Here is a 23,984-nt window from a genome sequence, read left to right on the forward strand (position 1 = left end):
CTCACAGCTCACAGTGCATTTCAGACCAAATGAGAATCATGAGCTCAAAGGAACTGCCCAAGGAGCTCAGAGACAGAATTGTGGCAAGGGACAGATCTGGCCAAGGTTACAAAATAATTTCTGCACTGCTCAAGGTTCCTAAGAGCACAGTGGCCTCCATAATCCTTAAATGGAAGAAGTTTGGGACCACCAGAAGTCTTCCTAGACCTGGCCGCCCTGCCAAACTGAGCAATCGTGGGAGAAGAACCTTGGTGAGAGAGGTAAAGAAGAACCCCAAGATCACTGAAGATCACTGTGGCTGAGCTCCAGAGATGCAGAAGGGAGATGGGAGAAAGTTCCACAAAGTCAACTATCACTGCAGCCCTCCACCAGTCAGGCCTTTATGGCAGAGTGGCCCGAAAAAAGCCTCTCCTCAGTGCAAGACATATGAAAGCCCGCACAGAGTTTGCTCAAAAGCACATGAAGGACTCCCAGACTATGAGAAATAAGATTCTCTGGTCTGATGAGACAAAGATAGCACTTTTTGGTGATAATTCTAAGTGGTATGTGTGGAGAAAACCAGGCACTGCTCATCATCTGTGCAATACAATCCCAACAGTGAAATATGGTGGTGGCAGCATCATGGTATGGGGGTATTTTTCAGCTGCAGGGACAGGACGACTGGTTGCAATTGAAGGAAACATCAATGCGGCCAAGTACAGAGATATCCTGGATGAAAACCTCTTCCAGAGTGCTCTGGACCTCAGACTTGGCCGAAGGTTCACCTTCCAACAAGACAATGACCCTAAGCACACAGCTAAAGTAACAAAGGAGTGGATTCAGAACAACTCTGTGACCATTCTTGACTGGCCCAGCCAGAGCCCTGACCTTAACCCAATTGAGCATCTCTGGAGAGACCTAAAATTGGCTGTCCACCAACGTTCACCATCCAACCTGACAGAACTGGAGAGGATCGGCAAGGAAGAATGGCAGAGGATCCCCAAATCCAGGTGTGAAAAACTTGTTGCATCATTCCCACGAAGACTCATGGCTGTACTAGCTCAAAAGGCTGCTTCTACTCAATACTGAACAAAGGGTCTGAATACTTATGACCATATGATATTTCAGTTTTTCTTTTTTAATAAATTTGCAAAAATATATACATTTCTGTTTTTTTTTCAGTCAAGATGGCGAGCAGAGTGTACTTTAATGAGAAAAAAATGAACTTTTTAGAATTTACCAAATGTCTGCAATGAAACAAAGAGTGAAAAATGTAAACGGGTCTGAATACTTTCCGTACCCACTGTATAATGTGCAGTGTAAGCAGATAGGAACCGGGAAGAAAAATGTGCCAGGCCACTATATGCATGTGCGGAACAACAGGTAGTATCAGCGTATGTGCACTCACATGCCACCTGAATTTAGGCAGCGCTCGCTCTTGGAAAACGAGGGGGCGTAACAGTGTACAGAAATCTTAGCCGCGCCAAGTTTGTGCCGAAGCCTCCTCATTGGCAAACAAATTAATTTTTTTTCTCCAGCACTTTACTAATAACATATATAGTGCTGGTATGATTTTTATAAGGGCTAAGTCCATGTATCATGGTATAACTTGTTGAAAATCGATTTTGGTGGTGATAGACTACCCTTAACATTTCATTTTTGAGTATCTTAAAATGAATTACTTCTGTCGATCTATAATTCACCTACCAAGATATTTAATCACAAAATTTTAGCCTATAGGGCTATAATGGCTTTGTTCAAGAATTTTATGGGATTTTGAGAAAGCGTAGTCTGAATTTAAAAATTAAGGTTTTTTTTTGTTTTCTCAAAACATCTACTATATAATTGTCTTATCCCGTCTGTTTGTCTGTCTTTCTGTCTGTCTGTCTGTGTGTCCTGGAAATCCCGGGTCGCTGATTGGTCTGGCCGTGGCCAATCAGCGATGCGGCATTTCTGAAAAACATGGCGGCCGTTAGCGGCTCATGTGCGGCACGGAGGTCAGAGGCGATGCAGCCGGGAGATGCAGCTGGCTACTCGCAGCATAAGTCCCCCGACCGCAGGCGCCGCTGACCTACATGCGGCTATCGTCGGGAGATCAGCGGCTACGGCCACTTATCTCCCGAGGACAAGTGTGACACCCCTCCTCTCCTCTCCCCTCTCCTCCCGTCCCTCCCCCCGCTCAATCAGGACCCCGGCACCCGGCGTCATACTTACCCCTCCCCTCCTCTCCCCTCCCCTCTCCTCTCCTCTTTTCCCTCCCCTCTCCTCCCGTCCCTCCCCCCGCTCGATCAGGACCCCGGCACCCGGCGTCATACTTACCCCTCCCTTCCTCTCCCCTCCCCTCTCCTCTCCTCCCGTCCCTCCCCCCGCTCTATCAGGACCCCGGCACCCGGCGTCATACTTACCCCTCCCCGTGCCTCCGCAGCAGCTCCTGTGTCTTCCGCTGATGCTCTGTGACGTCTCAGGTCAGAGGACGCGGTGACGTCTTTACACCACGCTCTCTCCTGACCGGTCACAGCGCACAGCATCAACATGCCCGCTACGCTGGAGTCCAGAGAAGCAGCTGAGAAGGGAGGTGAGTATTGGAATTTTTTTTTTTGTATGGGGCTATAGGGGACCTGCATGGGGCACTATGGGGGGATGGATATACAGGGGATATGACTTCCTGCATGGGGCATTATATGGGGGGGGAGAGGTGACATCCTACATGGGGCATTATATGGGGGGGAGAGGTGACATCCTACATGGGGCATTATATGGGGGAGAGGTGACATCCTGCATGGGGCATTATATGGGGGGAGAGGTCACATCCTGCATAGGGCATTATATGGGGGGAGAGGTCACATCCTACATTGGGCATTATATGGGGGGAGAGGTCACATCCTACATGTGGCATTATATGGGGGGAGAGGTCACATCCTGCATGTGGCATTATATGGGGGAGAGGTGACATCCTACATGGGGCATTATATGTGGGTAGAGGTCACATCCTACATGGGGCATTATATGGGGGGAGAGGTGACATCCTGCATGGGGCATTATATGGGGGGAGAGGTGACATCCTGCATGGGGCATTATATGGGGGGGAGAGGTGACATCCTACATGGGACATTATATGGGGGAGAGGTGACATCCTGCATGGGGCATTATATGGGGGGAGAGGTCACATCCTGCATGGTGCATTATATGGGGGGAGAGGTCACATCCTACATGGGGCATTATATGGGGGAGAGATGACATCCTGCATGGGGCATTATATACGGGGGATGTGACTTCCTGCATGGGGCATTATATGCGGGGGATGTGACATCCTGCATGGGGTATTATATACGGGGGATGTGACTTCCTGCATGGGGCATTATATACGGGGGATGTGACTTCCTGCATGGGGCATTATAAAGGAGGGTCGGGAGACATATGCTAGAATACCCGATGCCTTAGAATCGGGCCACCATCTAGTGGTATAATATTTGTTCATGGGCTACTATTGTTCAGGTACTTGCAGTACCAGAATACACATGCTGTCCATAGATAGCACATGAAAAAAATCTGACACTTTTTTTTCTAATCCAGGACAATTTTTGAAAGGATTTTTCCCCAAATAAAAACATTGGACTCCTGCATTCTTTGCAAGGCTGTGAGATACACGAAACCCATATCATAATAAAGGGTCCTCAGCACTAAAGTTAGATGCTGAGGCCCATTTAGAAAAATCCTGCACATTTTCCAAACACAAAGTGTTTGCAAAGCAGCAAATACTACATTGTTCCCCAATAAAGGTATAAGGGAGAACAGCACTTTGGGAAATATGCTGTTACAAACATCACCAAGTCAAGGAGGCTCAGACTACTAGTAGAAATCTCTGCATAATACTATCGCCTAGTGGCCAAAAATCAGCAGTGACAACTGAGCAGCTCTTACCCAGGTAAGTGCAGGGATAGATGAAGAAAACCAGATGGGAAAGAGTCCTTATAAGACTCCCGACGCGCGTTTTGCATGCTGTACACATTGCTTTCTCAAGGGGGAGGTTCCTAGTAAAGATCCGGACAAGGACCTTTATGTATCTAGGGGATCCGGTCACATGGCAACCCACATGATTGGCAACCCTGTTCTAAACTACTGTATTCAAAGCACACACACACCCCACCTTCTTTGTAAGGCTGTAGTAGTCAACATTGCAATATTTTTTTACTCTGTTCACCGAGGATTTTTCACAAGGATCTATTATGCATGTGAAAAAATTGCAGTGGATATATTCATGTCAATACCAGTCATCTGGTGCACTTGTCTGTTAAGTGGATAAGCACATGGTGCTACACTCAGAGCAAGTGACATCCTCAATATGCGGACATGACTGACCTGAGTCTCAGTATGGCCAACTGAACACAGCCTTAAAGGGATTCTGTCAAACCAAGTGTAGGTGTTCAGTGCACCCTTGGCTTGGCCAAACATTTAAGAGCACCTTTCCACCTCAGCAACTGTATATTTGTAAACCTCGACATCTGCATATATGGCTCTGTCTAAGGGAAAATACTGTAGGTGGGCCAAAGGGATTTTTTAAGTAATGCCTAGGTTTAAAACATGTAAATTATTTATTCTTTCTTCTCTTATCTTCGGGGAAAATACTGGATATTCAGATGGGTCATGATAGTTTCAAACATATACCGATTAGATTTTATTTTCACAAAAATATTTTTTTTGTATAAAATATAATATACAGCAAAGAAGCTGCAAAATTTTTGCTGTTGCAAGTCAATGTATTTATATAATTTATTATAATGTATTAATAAAGAATGTGTTTTTTTCTCTAATTTTGCTAGATAAAGAAACAACTACTAGCACTCCTATCACTACAACCACACTGACTACAACACCTGAAATCAGCACTACTACTGCCACTACAACCAACCCTACTCCTACACATGAAATCAGTACTACTACCTCTACAACCACACCTACTACTACAACACCTGAAATCAGTACTACCGCTACAACCACCCCAACTCCTACACCTGAAATCAGTACAACTATCTCTGCAACCACACCTACTACAACACCTGAAATCAGCACTACTACTGCCACTACAACCTCCCCTACTCCTACACCTGAAATCAGTACTACTACCTCTACAACCACACCTACTACTACTACACCTGAAATCAGCACTACTACTACTACCACTACAACCACCCCTACTCCTACACCTGAAATCAGTACTACTACTTCTACAACCACAGCTACTATTACACCTGAAATCAGCACTACTACTACCACTACAACCACCCCTACTCCTACACCTGAAATCAGTACAACTATCTCTACAACCACACCTACTACCACACCTGAAATCAGCACTACTACCAAAACTACAACGACTCCTACTCCTACACCTGAAATCAGTACTACTACCTCTACAACCACACCAGAAATCATCACTAGTACCACCCCTACTACAACCACCAGTTCTGTTACAACAACTCCAGAAATCATCACCTCCACTGAAACAACCATCAAGTCTTCCACTGTATGTGTCTGTTTGTACGACGAGAAACCATATCTACCAGGTAGGTCGTTCCCAGATCTGTAAAATTTTGCATTTGAAAGCAATGCAATACTAATAACTGTGTTCACAAGATTTTAATTTAAAATGTACTAATCATTAAGACTTGCAAGGATAAAATAATTGGAAGAGGAGGTTCAACAGCAAAATGAAAGTGGAGCAGTGGTCAAGAATGAATGAGAATATTCCATTAAATATCTCTGGGACTGCTGAAGATAGCTAGCTGAATGCCGTTTTTGACTATCTCCTCTGGTGCCATAGACAGTGAATGGAGTGGTTGCATGCATGCTCAATAGCCTCTCCACTCAAACACTGATCATGGGACTCCCCATTCTGGTGATAGAGTAGAGTGGGGGCAGCAGTTGGACCTTCACAGTTATCACCTCTGCAATGTATGTGAAAATTTGTTAGAACTTTCTATGTTCAGGAAACACCACTTTATCCCCTTCCAATTTTTTTTTTGCTTTTGTTTTTCCTTAGCCCTTCTTCCATGAGCCATAACTTTTTATTTATACATTGATGTAGCCATCTTAGGGTTCAATTTTTGCAGGACAAAGTTGTACTTTTGAATAATGCCATTTACTCTTTCATGTAATGTACTGATAAACTGGAAATAAAGAAACAAATCCAGTGAAAAATTTGATTGCTTTTTATCACCTTTTTCGAGGAAGATATGGCTAGTAAAAAGCGGTATTTTTGTCACTTGGATGTTTTTTTTTCTTTATGGCATTTATTGTAGTTTAAATTTTTTTTTCTTTTTCAAATTTAAAGTTTTATTGGTTTTAAAACAGAAATAGTATAACAGTAATCATACATCATTAAGTAAAGGAGACATTCAGTTATGCTCAAAAGTTTCCATGCCCCGGAATAATTTTTCCTTTCTTGGCCTTGTTTCAGAGAATATGAATGATAACAAAAAATGTTTTTCTCCACTCATGGTTATTGGTTGGGTGAAGCCATTTATTGTCAAACAACTGTGTTTTCTCTTTTGAAATCTTAATGACAACCAAAAACATCCAAATGACTCTGATCAAAAGTTCACATACTCTGGTGATTTTGGCCTGATAACATGCACAGAATTTGACACAAATGAGTTTGAATGGCTACTAAAGGTAACATCCTCACCTGTGACCTGTTTGCTTGTAATCAGTGTGTGTGCATAAAAGCTGAGTGAGTTTCTGGGATCCAGACAGACTCTTGCATCTGTCATTAAGCTACTGACGTTTCTGGATTGTGAGTCATGGGGAAAGCAAAAGAACTGTCAACAGATCTACGGGAAAAGCTAGTTGAACTGTATAACACAGGAATGAGTTAAAAAAGATGTCCAAGGAATTGATAATAGCAGTCAGCAGAGTTCAAACTGTGATTAACAAATGGAAAATTATGGGCTCTGTAAAAACCAAACCACAGTAAGGTAGATCAACAAAAATTTTGCCACAACTGCCAGGAAAATTGTTCGGGATGCAAAGAAAAACCCACAAATAATATCAGCTGAAATTCAGGACTCTTTGAATTCAGGTTTATTGTATACTGGTACTGCAGGAAGAAGCTCTCCCTAGTGGAGGCTGCACACAGGGAGACATTTTTCATTTAAGTATAAGATTCGTGACGGAAAGCGTAAGATTTTAGATTCTCTATGAAAAATAAAAAACAGAGTTACAACCACTATATACATACAGGTGCATCTCGCTAAATTACAATATAATCAAAAAGTTAATTTATTTCAGTTCTTCAATACAAAAAGTGAAACTCATATATAGAGTTATTACAAACAGTGATCTATTTCAAGTGTTTATTTCTGTTAATGTTGATGATTATGGCTTACAGCCAATGAAAGCACAACAGTCATTATCTCACTAAATTAAAATAATTATCAAAAAACACCTGTAAAGGTTTCCTAAGCTGTCTGTTTCAGTAGGCTCCACAATCATGGGGAAGACTGCTGACTTGTCCAGAAGTCAGGCATTGACACACTCCACAAGGTCCCAGAGTTCCAATTTTCATTTGGAAATCAAGGTCCCAGAGTCTGGAGGAAGAGTGGAGAGGCCACAATTCAAGCTGCTTGAGGTCTAGTGTGAAGTTTCCACAATCAGTGATGGTTCGGGGAGCCATGTCATCTGCTGGTGTAGGTCCACTGTGTTTTATCAAGACCAAAGTCAGCGCAGCTGTCTATCAGGAAATTTTAGACCACTTCATGCTTCCCTCTGCCAACAATATTTTTGGAGATGGAAATTTCATTCTCCAGCAGGACTTGTCCCCTGTCCACACTGCCAAAAGTACCAATACCTGGTTTACAAACAACAGTATCACTGTGCTTGATTGGTCAGCAAGGTCACCTGACCTCAACCCCTTAGAGAATGTATGGGGTATTGTCAAGAGGAAGATGAGAGACACCAGACCCAACAATGCAGACGAGCTGAAGGCTGCTATCTAAGCAACCTGGGCTTCCATAACATGTTCCATAACCCCTCAGCAGTGCCACAGGCTGATCGCCTCCATGCCATGCCGCATTGATGCAGTAATTGATGCAAAAGGAGCCCCGACCAAGTGTTGAGTGCATTTAATGAACATTTCAGTAGGCCAACATTTCGGATTTTAAAATAATTTTTCAAGCTGTTGTTATAAAGTATTCTAATTTACTGAGATAATGACTTTTGTGATTTCATTGGCTGTAAGCCATAATCATCAACATTAACAGAAATAAACACTTGAAATAGATCACTCTGTTTGTAACAACTCTATATAATATATGAGTTTCACTTTTTGTATTGAAGAACTGAAATAAATTAACTTTTTGATGATATTCTAATTTAGTGAGATGCACCTGTACATTATAGAATTAATCGCACACAATGGTTAAAAGAGTTGTTCGGTCCAAATTTATAAGTCTGCAGTCACTCTGTGGGACTACAGACTTATGAATCCCAGCAGCACATGCTCTGTGTGCTGCGGGGATTCTCTGGTTTCTGAGCCGGGACCGGAGGGTATGTATGTGTTATACATTTTCCTGGCCAGGGTCTGTACAGTGGGCACGGCCTCGCTCCATACACTTTATTGAGCAAGGCTGCACCCCAACTAATGACGTAGCCGTCTAGTGGGCATGGCCAACTAGAGGGCATGGTTGGATGGACACTGGTTGGGAGTATGTACACACGTGGTCAAAATTGTTGGTACCCCTCGTTTAATGAAAGAAAAACCGGCAATGGTCACAGAAATAACTTGAATCTGGCAAAAGTAATAAAAAATTAAAATTCTATGAAAATGAACAAATGAAAGTCAGACATTGCTTTTCAACCCTGCTTCCACAGAAATGTAAAAAAAATTAAACTTATGAAATAGGCCCGGACAGTAATGACGGTACCCCTGAAAATAATGTGACAAAAGGGACATGTTAAATCAAGTTGTGTCCACTAATTAGAATCACAGATGTCTACAATCTTGTAATCAATCAGTGGGCCTGTATATAGGGCTACAAATAATCACGATGTTGTTTGGTGACATGGTGTGTACCACACTCAACATGGATCAGAGGAAGCAAAGGAAAGAGTTGTCTCAGGAGATTAGAAAGAAAATTATAGACAAGCATGGTAAAGGTTATAAGCCTATCTCCAAGCAGCTTGATGTTCCTGTGACTACAGTTGCACATATTATTCAGAAATTTAAGATCCATGGGACTGTAGCCAACCTCTCTGGACATGGCCACAGGAAGAAAATTGATGACAAATCAAAGAGACGGATAACACGAATGGAAACAAAAGAGTCCAGGATAACTTCTAAAGAGATTAAAGGTGAACTTCAAGCTCAAGGAACATCAGTGTCAGATCACACCATCCGTCGTTGTTTGATCCAAAGTGAACTTCATGGGAGACGACCAAGGAGAACACTATTGTTGAAAAAAAATCATAAAAAAGCCAGACTGGAATTTGCCAAACGACATGTTGACAAGCCATAACATTTCTGGGAGAATATCCTATGGACAGATGAGACAAAAATGGAAGTTTTTGGCAAGGCACATCAGCTCTATGTTCACAGACAGAAAAATGAAGCATATCAAGAAAAGAACACTGTTCCTACTGTGAAACATGGAGGAGGCTCTGTTATGTTCTGGGGCTGCTTTGCTGCATCTGGCACAGGGTGTCTTGAATCTGTGCAGGGTACAATGAAATCTCAAGGCTATCAAGGGATTCTAGAGAGAAATGTGCTGCTCAGTGTCAGAAAGCTTGATCTCAGTCACAGGCCATGGGTCTTGCAACAGGATAATGACCCAAAACACACAGCTAAAAACACCCAAAAATGGCTAAGAGGAAATCATTGGACTATTCTGAAGTGTTCTTCTATGAGCCCTGACCTAAATTCTATTGAGCATCTTTGGAAAGAGCTGAAACATGCCATCTGGAAAAGGTACCTTCAAACCGAGACAACTGGAGCAGTTTGCTCATGAGGAGTGGGCCAAAATACCTGTCGAGAGGTGCAGAAGTCTCATTGACAGTTACAGGAATCGTTTGATTGCAGTGATTGCCTCAAAAGTTGTTCAACAAAATATTAAGTTAAGAGTACCATCATTTCTGTCCAGGCCTATTTCATGAGTTTAATTTTTTTTTAAATTCTGTGGAAGCAGGGTTCAAAAGCAATGACTGACTTTCATTTGTTCATTTTCATAGATTTTTAACTTATTATTACGTTTGTCAGCTTCAAGTTATTTCTTTGACCATTGTGAGCTTTTCTTTCATTAAACGAGGGGTACCAACTATTTTGACCACGTGTGTATAACATATGCATACCCTTTGGTCCTGGCTCAGAAACTGGCGAATCCCCGCAGTGCACAGTACATTGATTCCAGCTCATTGATGGTCCTAATTTCAGGTATACTTCTAAATGCCAAGCTAAAAATGATCTCCTTTAATTGTACTGTCAATTGAAATACCTTACATAGCTATGTATATCCCATATTGCAGTGTAATTAGTTGAATTTGCCACTTTATCCACTACGAAAGTGAAAGCTGCTCTAAGAACTGTAATAGTAGACAACCAACTTTTATACCTTCATATGCCTTTGATTTCATCAAGATTCATACAGAGACGTTGCTATTGGACTTTATACAAGTACTTTATTTATGTAGGGAATTCCCAGTTAGAAGTAAAGTTATCTTTGCTATCCAAGTAGCCACACAGCTTCCGTGCACTCCCATTCAAGCGATATGCCCTAAGTCAAAGACCATAAGGTAATTGAAATTTCAAATCAGACTATGCATCAATCAAAAAAACACCTATGTGAACTTCATCTCAAATTGCACATGATTATCAATCCGTATATTGCCTGTGCCGAAGAACTGGTTTTCACACCTGCTTCACTTTAGGACAAATGTTTCATTACCTCCATGGAAACTTTGGGCCCTTCCTCTAATATCTCTGGATGAACCATAGCTGAGCACACAGAAGGGGAATGTTTAACCCTTGAAGGATCAGGGGACATATTTGATCCATAGTTTTAAACTGCCTCCAATTTGATTGAATAAACTCAAGGTTCAGAAAAGGCTAAAGCAGGAAACCCATTAACAGTGATCTGCAAAAAGTCAATTTTTTTGTAAACATCTAGAAGTTACCTATTGGCTATAATATGTTTGTTATATTTTTCTACTACAGGTGACATTGTAACTTCTGGTGTTGCAAATGATACTTGGTGCTATGAAGTTATTTGCACCATGGAATGCATTATACATGTTAATCACTGGAATTGCTACTCATCCACAACCCAGATTTCTTCAACATCTACTCCAGAAATTACTACTGAATCAACCACCACTCCACCTACAACACACACTTCAGAAAGTCCAACACAAGGAAGCACATCAACAACAATTTCCACCACCACAACAACCACCACCACCACAACACAAAGTACTCCCACACCAGAGGTAACAACAACACCAGTAACCACAACATTTACCATAACCACACCAAAAGAGACTACCACTACACCAAACACAACCTCTTCAACAACAACAACAAAGTCCATAACTACATCTATGGTTGTTTCCACAAGCAAAAAACCTGGCTGTCCATTTGAACCACATCGTGAGGTGAGTGACCTTCATATTTATGTATATGTTCATTTCCTATCTTGCTTTCATGAGTGAAGCTGATGGGCCATTACAGTCCCATTTTTTTCCAGTAAGACTAAAGTGCAATGTCATTTACCCACTTGAATTTTTATGATTTCACACAATACAATCAGCACTAATCACGATGCAAGAAATGAAATACAAAAAATAAAATAAAAATATTAGGATAATTATACAGTACCTAATTTTCCATCCATGAGGCATTATTGCGAATCTCTAAAAATGAACTGGCAATTGGGTTGTCGCTGTGTAGATGTAACTCAAAGAAGAAAGCAAAGAGGAGGCAAGAGGAGATGGGTCCAGGATTGTAACCACAAGCTCCTCTGCCCCTTCAGTGTATCTACTGCATGTCTTCAAAGTTTGGATAGATCTAATGGTTGGGGGAACATTCACAAATTGTTGAGTTGCGCCTCTCTTTTTCCTCAACTTCCTGTGTTACCTATTTTATGAACTGCTCAAAATTTGGCAGAAGTCTGTATTTGGATATATTCTTATAATAGGGCAGACAAATTTGCTCTCATCTATAACTTCATAGATCACAAGGATGAAAAAAACACACTCTGGAAAGCGGTAAACCCAATGAAAGCCAATTTCCCCCACATTAGGCAAAATATTTCTTCCCAACTCCAAAATATCAATGAGAATAGCTCTCTGGATCAGTGTCTAGGGATGAGCAGACCCATGGAAGTTCAGGTTTATTCCAAAGTTCGGCTCAGGTGCTAGAACTGTACCCGATCTCGAACCAGAACAATTGAAAACAATGGGGACTTTTGAGTTGGAAAATTCTCTCTTTTTCTCCAATGGACTTCCCCTGGAACTCCTAACATTACAATGGGCCTTCGGGGAAAATCCGTGTTCGTTGTTTAGCACTGAACAGTAACTGTCCTGTATGAACACCGGACTTTTAACCTCAGGTTCGCTCATCTCTATCAGTGTTCCATCTGCATTAATCTAGAACCCATAACTTGAAATATTATGGTTTTCAAGAAAACCATGAAGAATTTTCTTGAACTTCTTCAATGAATCAACCATCACAAGATCATGTGGCAGAGAGTTTCATATCTCACTGCTCTTCCAGTAAAGAATCCTGACTATTATGATGGTGACATTTTCATTCATCCAGATGTAAAGGATGTCTTCTTCTTAGTGGTACAGGTCCAGATAACTTATATTTCATTTATACCTATCACTTCCAGGCAGTACTATAATCTTTTTGTTTTTCCAGCATAATGAAACCTGGGTTTTATGTAACTGCACCATGGCTAGGTGTCTGGAAAACAATACAGTAGAGATCATTGAACTCAAGTGTGAACCACCACCTAAAATCACATGTGCTAATGGACTTCAGCCAATAGCTGTACCAGATGATGACCTTTGCTGCTGGCACTGGGAATGTGATTGTGAGTGTCTTTCTTTTGGATCATGGCAAAATTTGTCATTAGTATATTTCTGCAGCTAAAGCGAATTCACTTGGATTTTTAAAACCATATAATATAATATGATATCTAATATTTAAAAACTTATCCTCATTTTTTCCATTTAGGTGTTTGCAATGGTTGGGGAGATCCCCATTATGTCACATTTGATGGCACCTATTATAGTTATCAAGGCAACTGCACCTATACCTTAGTGGAGGAAATTGAAAAGCGGATTGACAATTTTGGAGTCTACATTGATAACTATGATTGTGGAGCACAAGGTCGAGTCTCCTGCCCTCGTGACATCATTGTCCGCCATGAAACTCAGCTGATACGTATTAAAGCAAAGCGCTTGACATCAATAAGTTTACAGGTAGGAAGGATCAATGGGGTATATGACAGATCATGAAACAGTCATTTTATTCTGGAATAGTTCCATAAACTAGAAGATAGATGGCATATATTGACCAAATACAACTTTGCTAGCAGTTATGAAGGCCCCATTGCCTTACATGGTTAACACTTTATGTGGATGGATTAAGGAGAGGGTCATATTAATATCCAGATATATTCTGGATGAGGCCAACACAAATATTGAATGATTTTCCACAGTAGATCCTCTAAAAAGCACTTGTTTTCTAAACTTTGCTAATTTATCCTGTTAACTTTTTAAATTTGTTTGCAGGTTCTTGTAAATGATGAAATTGTAGGAATGCCCTATAAAAAATATGGGGTGAAAGTGTATACATCCGGCATCAATTATGTTGTGGAAATACCAGAGTTAGAGGCTAATATCACATACAATGGTATGTCTTTTTCGGTTAAATTGCCCTTCAGACTTTTTGGACATAACACACAAGGACAGTGCGGTAAGTTTCCTCTTTTCAGATATGATAGTTCTTAAACTCTTGTATCGATTTACTTGAGTAAATCCCAGCAACACTCATTGTACATAGAGTCAACTCTTGCCCCTAGTTCCAATCTACAGTGGTGATCACAAAATTGTTGTTACCCTGGTGCATGATCTGTTAATTTCTGTATGTTGTAGTGTAGTGTTTATGAACAAATTATTTTATGCATGTAATCTGAATCTTTTCATTAGTGACGAGCTTTCATATCAAACTTATAAATTGCTTATGTAATATTTTCTCTAGTTCCACAAATTCCCAACAATTAAATTATCCTTCCAAATGTTCTCAACAAATAGAAATATGAAAACAGGTTCACATAAAATAAGTTGTCCACTACTTTTACGTTGATGGCCGATTACATGTCTGATCGGCCGGGGTCCGACACGTGGAACCCCCGTTGATCAGCTGTTATTTGTGTCGCCGGTGCTTGGTACTACACATCCGCCTCCTATTCAAATCAATAGAAGGCGGATGTGCAGTACCCTGGGGTGGCCACTACAGGTAGACGGTGCTGCTCGGAAAGTGAGAACTTCCCATCGACACTGATAACAGCTGATCGTTGGGGGTGCCGGGTGTCGGACCCCAGGTGAACAGACATTGATGACCTATCCTAAGGATAGGTCATTAATGTAAAAGTAGTGGACAACCTCTTTAAAGATGAGAGGATTTAGTCAATGAGAATCCAAATCGTGTCAAGTTTTTAGGAATTTGTTGAACCCAGCAAATTCAAACAATTTGCATTTCACTTTATGCGAATCACCTAAAATAGCTGCTGCCATTTTACACATTCCAGAAGATTGCATGATCACGATCGGACTTCACCACAATGCTTTGCATATATCACATCACAAGTTATAGCTCAGTTAATGAAAAGGGGCTTTCATAGACAGTATAAAAGAAGAAGTAGGAAATGCAGCAGCCATTTTGAGGCAAATCTGGATGATGATGAGAGGACATCACAGCTTAGCCATGGAGATAGGGAGAGAAAACCTTAAAACATTGGAAAAACTGGACGAGTGTATGTGACAGCACAGCAGTGAAATTAATGTGTGATGAAAAGAGAATAGTTTGATACATATTTTTCAGCAAACTTGGAGGCTTTTGATTTACCACAAATCAAATTACCAAGAAAAACTAGGTGAATTTGTCAAAATTTGAAAAGAATTGTTCATTTCTAGTACACATTGATGTACCTGTAGCGTAAAAATAAAAAAGGCATTTGGCATCCACATGAAGGCTTCTTTTTTTGTATAAGTTGGTCCTAAATTCCTAAATTTTAGTCAAAATTTTATGAAGGGAAAGCAGCATCAATATAGCACTTGATGGAGCATGTCCCGCAGACTGAGAACGAGCCGTTGTGAGATAGCCTCTGTATTATGTCCCATACCATACATACCTGGTACATAGTTAAGAACAGCCACATCAGAGTTGCAGAGCAACAAAGGTGAGTTTCATTCATTACCATTAATCAAGAAGAACATAACATGAAGCTTCTAAATAAGTCACACCAAAAAAATCCTAAATTCTCATTACTCTCTCCTATAAAGAGAATCTGTTACCAGGATTTTGCCAACTAATCTGAGAGCAGTATAATGTAGACACAGAGAACCTGATTCCAGCAATGTGTCACTTACTGGGCTACTGCTGTAGTTTTGATCATGTCCTGTTGATAAAGCAGTGATTTTATCACTAGAGGACTAGTAAACCTGCTGCCATGTAGTCCTCCATATTCTGTATAACCCCGCCTCCAGCACTGATTTGCATCTTTCTGCCTATGCACAGTGTATACAGAAAGCTGCCAATCAGTGGTGGGGGCGGGGTTATACACAGCTCAGCATTCAGAGAACTGCTAGATCTGCAGCAGATAAAACAGTTTTTATCAAAACTACAGCAAGCAGCCTAGTAAGTGACACATCACTGGAATCAGGGCCTCTGTCTCTACATTATATCACTGTATCTTGCCTCTTGCAGTAAATCTAAAGAATTTGTTTATATTAGTTATTATAGCATAAATTGTACTCACACAAAACCATCCTTTATAGGTACTTGCACCAACAAGAGAAGTGATGACTGCAGGCTGCCTGATGGCACCATTGCCTCACGCTGTGAAATCATGGCTGATTCCTGGGTTGTGCCAGATCCAAGTAAACCTGAATGCGGTCACTTAAGGTCAACTGTTCCCCCTAAAGTCACAGTGCCTTCAACAGAATGCAAGCCATCACCTTTATGTGAACTTCTTTTGCAAGCGTAAGGATTTTATGAGACTTTTTTTTAGACATATCAATTGGAGCAACTTTTAAGTTGTAAGTGGTCCTGAATAATTATTTTTTCTTGTATTTCCGATTAAAAGACCCTTTCAGGAATGCCACAAGACTCTGTCACCTGCCAACTTCTACAAGGCATGTAATTATGACAGCTGCCATGTTTCAAATTCCAACATTGAATGCACCAGCTTGCAGCAATACGCTCTTCTCTGCGGGGAGCAAGGTGTTTGCATTGACTGGAGATCTCGGACTTCAGAATGTAGTACGTGTATCTTTGTATCAATGGCTTTTGCAAACAGAGAAGCAGATAATAAGTGAAGTACTAATATTAATGGATGGTTTTCCTTTATTCCAGCTATTTCCTGCCCCTCTCACAAAGTTTACAATGCCTGTGGTCAAGCTTTACCCAAAACATGTGCAACCACGTAAGTGTTAAAAAATATACATTTACATTGTGCAATGGTCACTATATGTGTATACACATGAGATGGTCACTATATGTATATACACATGAGATGGTCACTATATGTATATACACATGAGATGGTCACTATATGTGTATACACATGAGATGGTCACTATATGTATATATACATGAGATGGTCACTATATGTGTATATGTGGCACCCCAGGGGTCTGGTTGCCACGGTAATAGAGATATTATGTCTGAGAGCAAGTGGGAGGTTTCTCTGGTCAGGATCCCTAAGCATGCAACACGGTCCGCCCAGACCTGGGAGGGGAGGAATCTGCCCTTATAAACTGGGTCTGGGGCGGGATTAGGGCAGTCAGAGCCTTCAGAATGAGCAGAGCAGTCAGAGCCTGCAGAGGAGACAGAGTGAAGCTGCATACACAGGAGAAGTTAGAACAGGAGCTCTGTAGGAGCTGGAGCGAGTGCCAGAGTCTGGAAGCTAGAAGCTCGCCTTGGCTGAAGACACTAATCCGGACACAGTAGTCCGAGGCTGTGGGGACATCCAGGTCCAGCAGCAGAATCCAACCGGCAGGGGATTCCATGTCCTCTGGCCTAGAAACCCGAAGGCACGGTCACAAGCAAGGGACCAGCATCGCCATCGTGAAGCGAAGTCTAACGGAAGGCCCCAAGTCACCAGCCATACGGGTGAGCACCACACGGTATACTCAGGGACGTGGGCTACTTCTACCCGCATAGAGCAAGGTAGCCAGGAAAGAGTGCAGATAGACGGGGAGGCCTACAACTCCACCTGGCCAGGGGAGATCCTGCTTGCTCACAGACTGACCAGGCCCCTTATACTAGCCAGTACTCCTGGGAGGGTCTGCTTATTACCATCAGTAAAGACCCTGAACTGCACCCCACGTCTCTGTGATTCCTTGCCGCACCAGCACCATTACTACCGGGACTCTCACACCATCACTCCCATCATCCACATTAGCTGCCCTGAGGCAATACTCCTCCCGTGGGGAGTTATCCCATACTCGGCTGCGCAAACAACATCAGCCTCAGCGGTCGGCAGCGCAGCGGCGGTCCCCACTGACCGCAATCCACGGGTGGCGTAGTCGGACACTTATTAGAACAATTAGACTGCCACTGGTTTGACCGCCCTGGGCACGGACCGGGTCACCGCCACGGAGAACTACAACCCCCAGCGATCCGGCTCCGGGTATCCCCCTTGCACAGCACAGGCCCAGGGGGCGCGTCATATACACGTGAGATGGTCACTATATGTATACACATGAGATGATCACTGTATGTATATACACGTTAGATGGTCACTATAAGTATACACATGAGATGGTCACTATATGTGCTGTGGTAGATCGCTCACTCAGCTGCACACGGAGGTAAACACAGGTACGCTGTCGCTTTAAATCTTTTGTTGGTTTATTATAGTGTGTCATAAACCAACAGTTAGTCCATGAAAATAAACACAGCCCGCTGGCAAAACAGGAAAACAAAACAAAAATGGTAACACAAATAACACAGTCCTTGTAGTAGCAGGGATCCGCCTGCTGAGAATTTAGCAACTCCACATGGTTCAGGAACAAACACAAGCTCCCTTTTGGAGCTAGCTTCTCCAGACACTGAACCCTGAATGCCTCAGCTAGCCGAGTATTTAAACCCCCCCAGACCACATCCTGAGGTGGAGATATGGTGAATGGTCTCCTGCCCTTCACAATGGCCATTCACAAAAACCACTCCCTTTTACAAATGGACTTAACCCCTCTCAAAAAATAACATGCTGGAGGAAACTTAATGGTTTTAGTTCACTGAAGCTAATAGCCTCAGGGAAACATATCTCCCCTCCAGCACTTTACCAGTGACTTTGTCACAGTGCATACATGTGAGATGGTCACTATATGTGCATATACATGAGATAGTCACTATATGTGTATACACGTGAGATGGTCACTATATGTGTATACACGTGAGATGGTCACTATATGTGTATACACGTGAGATGGTCACTATATGTGTATACACATGAGATGGTCACTGTATGTATACACGCGAGATGGTCACTATATGTGTATACACATGAGATGGTCACTATATGTGTATACACGTGAGATGGTCACTATATGTGTATACACGTGAGATGGTCACTATATGTGTATACACGTGAGATGGTCACTATATGTGTATACACATGAGATGGTCACTGTATGTATACACGTGAGATGGTCACTATATGTGTATATGTAGCACCCTGAGGACTCGGCTGCTACAGGGGTATTACACCTCAAGCCAGAGGTGTGGTATTCCACTCCCGGGTAAGGATGGAGTGTGGGACTGAGCTCAGATAGCTGCATACACTACATACATCTCATTTCCGGGGGACAGACCGACGGTACTCCCACCAGTATATGTGCAGGTACGACAGTGTCTGTCCCTGGCTGGAGTGGGAGGGGGGTGGAACATCCCAGTAGTGTAGGGGCAGATAGGGGGAGCAGTCTGGGTAAGGCTAGGAGCTCATTGGGTGCTGGTCACCTGAGCTCACACATAGAGGGAGTATATAAGGTGGGCACCATCTTAGATCAGGGTCAGTCTGTCAGAGTTTAGCCTGAGGAGCAGAGCAGAGAAGCTCAGCCAGAAGGGCTGACAGGGAGTTGTGGTTCCGGCTGGGCCCAGCTCCAAGGCCAAGTCTGAGAGAGAGAGAGGAGTCAGAAGGACCCAGAGAGAAGAAGAAGGAACCCCAAGACCCCAGAATACAAACAGCAGGGTGAAGGGTTGGCACCCAGGGTACCGGATCCCAAGCTGGCAGAGAGAAAAGCACACCTTAGCCAGGAACCGGAGGTCGTGGGCAGGATCTGCCACGACCCTCACCAAATCCACTAGAAAGGCATACCAAGCATAGGGTCAGGGAGCCCAGAGGAGGCTTGACCAACAAGAGACCCGAGGGAGCCGGACATAAGTGGATCCCTGGTGGGAACGGCCAGTAGAAAGGACAGTCAGAAAGGAGCTCAGGACCACGCTCCAGAATTGCTTGGGGGTTGGCCGAGTCCAGGACCTGGTGGACGCAGCACGGCTCGGGTGGTCGCTTCAGGCCAGAGTGACCATAAGAACACCCGTAAGTAAAAACCCCTGAACTGCACAGCCCGACTCTGAGTCTTCTTGCTTGATCATCCTGCACCTTCACAACCACCATCCTCTACATCTGACCCCCTGAGGCTATACCCCTCCCGTTGGGGGTTATACTACCACAGCTGCACACATACCACCAGCCTCAGCGGACCCTTCTGCAGCGGCGGCCTTTTGGACCGCAAATCAACGGGTGGCGTAGTCGACACTAAGAACATCAATAACATCTATCAAGACTGCCACACACTGAGTTTGACACCCTGGGCACGGACCGGGTCGCCGCCACTCGGAGACTACAACCCCCATCTGATCCGGCTCCGGGTATTCCCCAAATAGCACTGGCCCAGGGGGCGCGTCAACTTTAGCGTAGTCGGCAGGATTTCGTGCCCGCAACCACCGGGTACTGCGTGCCTGAAGAAAAGTTCAAATTTACCTCAAGAAGAAGTCTCCCGCCGGTTCCAGAGGGTCCCCGCCATGGGACGCCATCACGGATCGTTTCCCGCCGGTTGCCCACCATCTGCAGCTTTTTCCCGCCATCCACGGAGTTTCCCGCCACTGGGAGACGATTCCTGCCATTTCCAGAAGATTTCCCGCCTTGGAAGAGCGGACGCCATTATGGGCGTGCCAGAGGGTGGCAAGAGGTCACCTCCCATCGTGGGCCAGGTCAAGGAATGGCGCCAAAAGCGGAAACCGCCCCCACCAACAGAGACTGTGATGCTGGAGATGTCCATCAGCGTGAGAGAACTGCCCCTGGAACTGACAATCACTAAGTTGCCCCGGGACCACCTTCGATGTGGGCGGAGACAGAACAAAAGAGAGAAGATGGGTGCAGCCTGGAGGAGTCTGGAGAGAGCGCACCCGGAGACAAGAAGTCTGGAGAGGACTCCGGAGAAGTCGTACCCGGAGATGGAAGGAGAGTCAGGCAGCACCGACCCTGCGGTCAGGAGCCTGCTGCAAGCAACAACCCCACTAGGCTTAGTGGAGATCCTGGCACAGCTCCCCCGAGACCGGGAGTGTGCACAGACCGCGCTGGAGCGCCTCGCATGGAGGATGGCCCAGGTGCAGCGAGAGACGCTGACGGAGTGGAGCCGAGAGATGGCCCTGCAGGCAAGAACCCGCCAGCGAAGCACGCCACCCGAGACGAGGAGACAGACTGCCTCTGAGGATGGTGCAGGAGGAGTGAAGGCCGGAGACGGCGCCGAGAAGGGAGCTGGACAGATGGAGGCAGGTAAAGGGGACGTCACTACCCCAAGCCGAGAAACCGCGTGCCTGCCCCAGCTCCCCGTCGCAGAGCCCGAAATTCCCCCTGCCGTGCCCGTCGCTGCATCGTCACCGCTCCAGACAAGGCCTCAAGCAGAAGCCGCAGCCGCGACCCCTGTGACGTCACGCGCCTCAACCCTGAGCGCGGCAAAGCAGGAAACACCACCGGCCTGGTCGCAAGGTCTAGTACCCCCGGGCGCCGCAGTACCAACAGCGCCCTCTACCTCCACTGAGCCACCGGCCTGGTCGCTGGGCCAAGTAACCCCGGGCGCCGCCGTCTTCACGGTGCCCTTTACGTTCAGGGTACCCCAGGCCTGGCCGCAAGGCCTGGCGAACCCGGGCGCCGCCACCACCACCGCGCCCTCAACATCCACAGCGCCACACCTGGGTGAAGACCTATTTGCCCAGCATACGTGCCCGGATGGGCAGCCCTTTATATGGCCACCGGAGTACTACCAACTGGAACTCCAAAAAGCAAGGCCCCTGTGCGAGCCCCTGATTCCGGCTCCGAAGCCCATTAAGAGGACCCCGCTCCCGCTGGAAGAAGCGCAGTTCGAGTGGGACCCCAACGGAGGAGACCTCATGGGGTTCACTCAGGAAACTCGGGCAGCCGCAGCGGAGCGTATGGAGTGCTGCCGCCAGCAGTTGGCAGTCTTCGAGCAAGAATGGAGAGAGAGGCGGGTCCGTGAGCAGCGGCTGCAGGAACAGAGCGCAGGGCAGAAGAGCAGGACCAGGAGAGACCCCCGTGCAGCTCATGGTCCCCGTACCACCGGGACTGTGATTAAGTTTCAATTGCAGCACGGGTGGGGCTTCATCAGGGATCACCACACCCCCGGCGATGTCTTTGTGACCAGAAGAGACGTGGAGTCCCATCTGCCGGAGGGACACAGAGGTCGTGACCTATATGTAGCGGACGAGGTCACGTTCACCCGGCACAAGTGTGCCAAAGGACCCTAGGCCCTCCATGTACACCGGCTGACGGAGGAGGAGCTACGGTGTGAAGAGGAGCAAGAGGATCCGGACGGGTCTGAAGGAGGAGCAGGAGTACGCCGTCATTAAAGTACGGTAAAGAGACTGTACATAGTTACCCGTCAGGGTATAAGAACTGTTACTGCTGCTAGTTAAAATATAGTCCCCGTTGGGACCAGCAAATTGAACTGAAACCCGTGTGTCCCTATTCCCACTGACCGAGGACTGAGAGCGGTCATTCCTTTCCTAATACCTGGCCGAGGACTGAGAGCGGCCATATTTCCCCTTATATATAGTTGCGCTTTTTAAGGCGCCCCCTACCGGTTTTATAGGAAACTGTTGTTTTTACTACAAGAGACTGTTGCACTTTACCCGGTCACAAGTTGCACCGTGGCCGGAGGAACAAGAAAGTTTACAAGAATGTTTATTATGAAAAAGTTTTATGCTGATAATATATATAATGTTTTATATGTTTATGTCGTTATGGAAAAAAAATTGTATGTTTATGGATGTTTTATTCTCTTACAGCCCGAGGACATGCTGTGATTTACCAGGGGGGAATGTAGCACCCTGAGGACTCGGCTGCTACAGGGGTATTACACCTCAAGCCAGAGGTGTGGTATTCCACTCCCGGGTAAGGATGGAGTGTGGGACTGAGCTCAGATAGCTGCATACACTACATACATCTCATTTCCGGGGGACAGACCGACGGTACTCCCACCAGTATATGTGCAGGTACGACAGTGTCTGTCCCTGGCTAGAGTGGGAGGGGGGTGGAACATCCCAGTAGTGTAGGGGCAGATAGGGGGAGCAGTCTGGGTAAGGCTAGGAGCTCATTGGGTGCTGGTCACCTGAGCTCACACATAGAGGGAGTATATAAGGTGGGCACCATCTTAGATCAGGGTCAGTCTGTCAGAGTTTAGCCTGAGGAGCAGAGCAGAGAAGCTCAGCCAGAAGGGCTGACAGGGAGTTGTGGTTCCGGCTGGGCCCAGCTCCAAGGCCAAGTCTGAGAGAGAGAGAGGAGTCAGAAGGACCCAGAGAGAAAAAGAAGGAACCCCAAGACCCCAGAATACAAACAGCAGGGTGAAGGGTTGGCACCCAGGGTACCGGATCCCAAGCTGGCAGAGAGAAAAGCACACCTTAGCCAGGAACCGGAGGTCGTGGGCAGGATCTGCCACAACCCTCACCAAATCCACTAGAAAGGCATACCAAGCATAGGGTCAGGGAGCCCAGAGGAGGCTTGACCAACAAGAGACCCGAGGGAGCCAGACATAAGTGGATCCCTGGTGGGAACGGCCAGTAGAAAGGACAGTCAGAAAGGAGCTCAGGACCACGCTCCAGAATTGCTTGGGGGTTGGCCGAGTCCAGCACCTGGTGGACGCAGCACGGCTCGGGTGGTCGCTTCAGGCCAGAGTGACCATAAGAACACCCGTAAGTAAAAACCCCTGAACTGCACAGCCCGACTCTGAGTCTTCTTGCTTGATCATCCTGCACCTTCACAACCACCATCCTCTACATCTGACCCCCTGAGGCTATACCCCTCCCGTTGGGGGTTATACTACCACAGCTGCACACATACCACCAGCCTCAGCGGACCCTTCTGCAGCGGCGGCCTTTTGGACCGCAAATCAACGGGTGGCGTAGTCGACACTAAGAACATCAATAACATCTATCAAGACTGCCACACACTGAGTTTGACACCCTGGGCACGGACCGGGTCGCCGCCACTCGGAGACTACAACCCCCATCTGATCCGGCTCCGGGTATTCCCCAAACAGCACTGGCCCAGGGGGCTCGTCATATACACGTGAGATGGTCACTATATGTGTATACACGTGAGATGGTCACTATATGTGTATACACGTGAGATGGTCACTATATGTGTATACACATGAGATGGTCACTGTATGTATACACGCGAGATGGTCACTATATGTGTATACACGTG

The 23,984-nt window shown here is 45.1% G+C and overlaps 1 protein-coding gene across 1 annotated transcript in view; it reads left to right on the forward strand.

The window, feature by feature from the left end:
* Nucleotides 1-23,984, forward strand: part of LOC141173623 (uncharacterized) — a 116,714-nt gene that overhangs the window by 47,992 nt on the left and 44,738 nt on the right. The window contains exons 3-10 of the mRNA XM_073657924.1: nt 4,800-5,543; nt 11,183-11,619; nt 12,887-13,061; nt 13,205-13,452; nt 13,765-13,948; nt 16,033-16,237; nt 16,341-16,516; nt 16,610-16,679. Coding sequence (XP_073514025.1) covers nt 4,800-5,543; nt 11,183-11,619; nt 12,887-13,061; nt 13,205-13,452; nt 13,765-13,948; nt 16,033-16,237; nt 16,341-16,516; nt 16,610-16,679 — 2,239 coding nt within the window. The remainder of the gene's footprint in view (nt 1-4,799; nt 5,544-11,182; nt 11,620-12,886; nt 13,062-13,204; nt 13,453-13,764; nt 13,949-16,032; nt 16,238-16,340; nt 16,517-16,609; nt 16,680-23,984) is intronic.

Source organism: Phyllobates terribilis, unplaced genomic scaffold, assembly GCF_046119375.1.
Source record: "Phyllobates terribilis strain yellow unplaced genomic scaffold, ASM4611937v1 Scaffold_13__5_contigs__length_258822181, whole genome shotgun sequence".
Classification (NCBI taxonomy): domain Eukaryota; kingdom Metazoa; phylum Chordata; class Amphibia; order Anura; family Dendrobatidae; genus Phyllobates; species Phyllobates terribilis.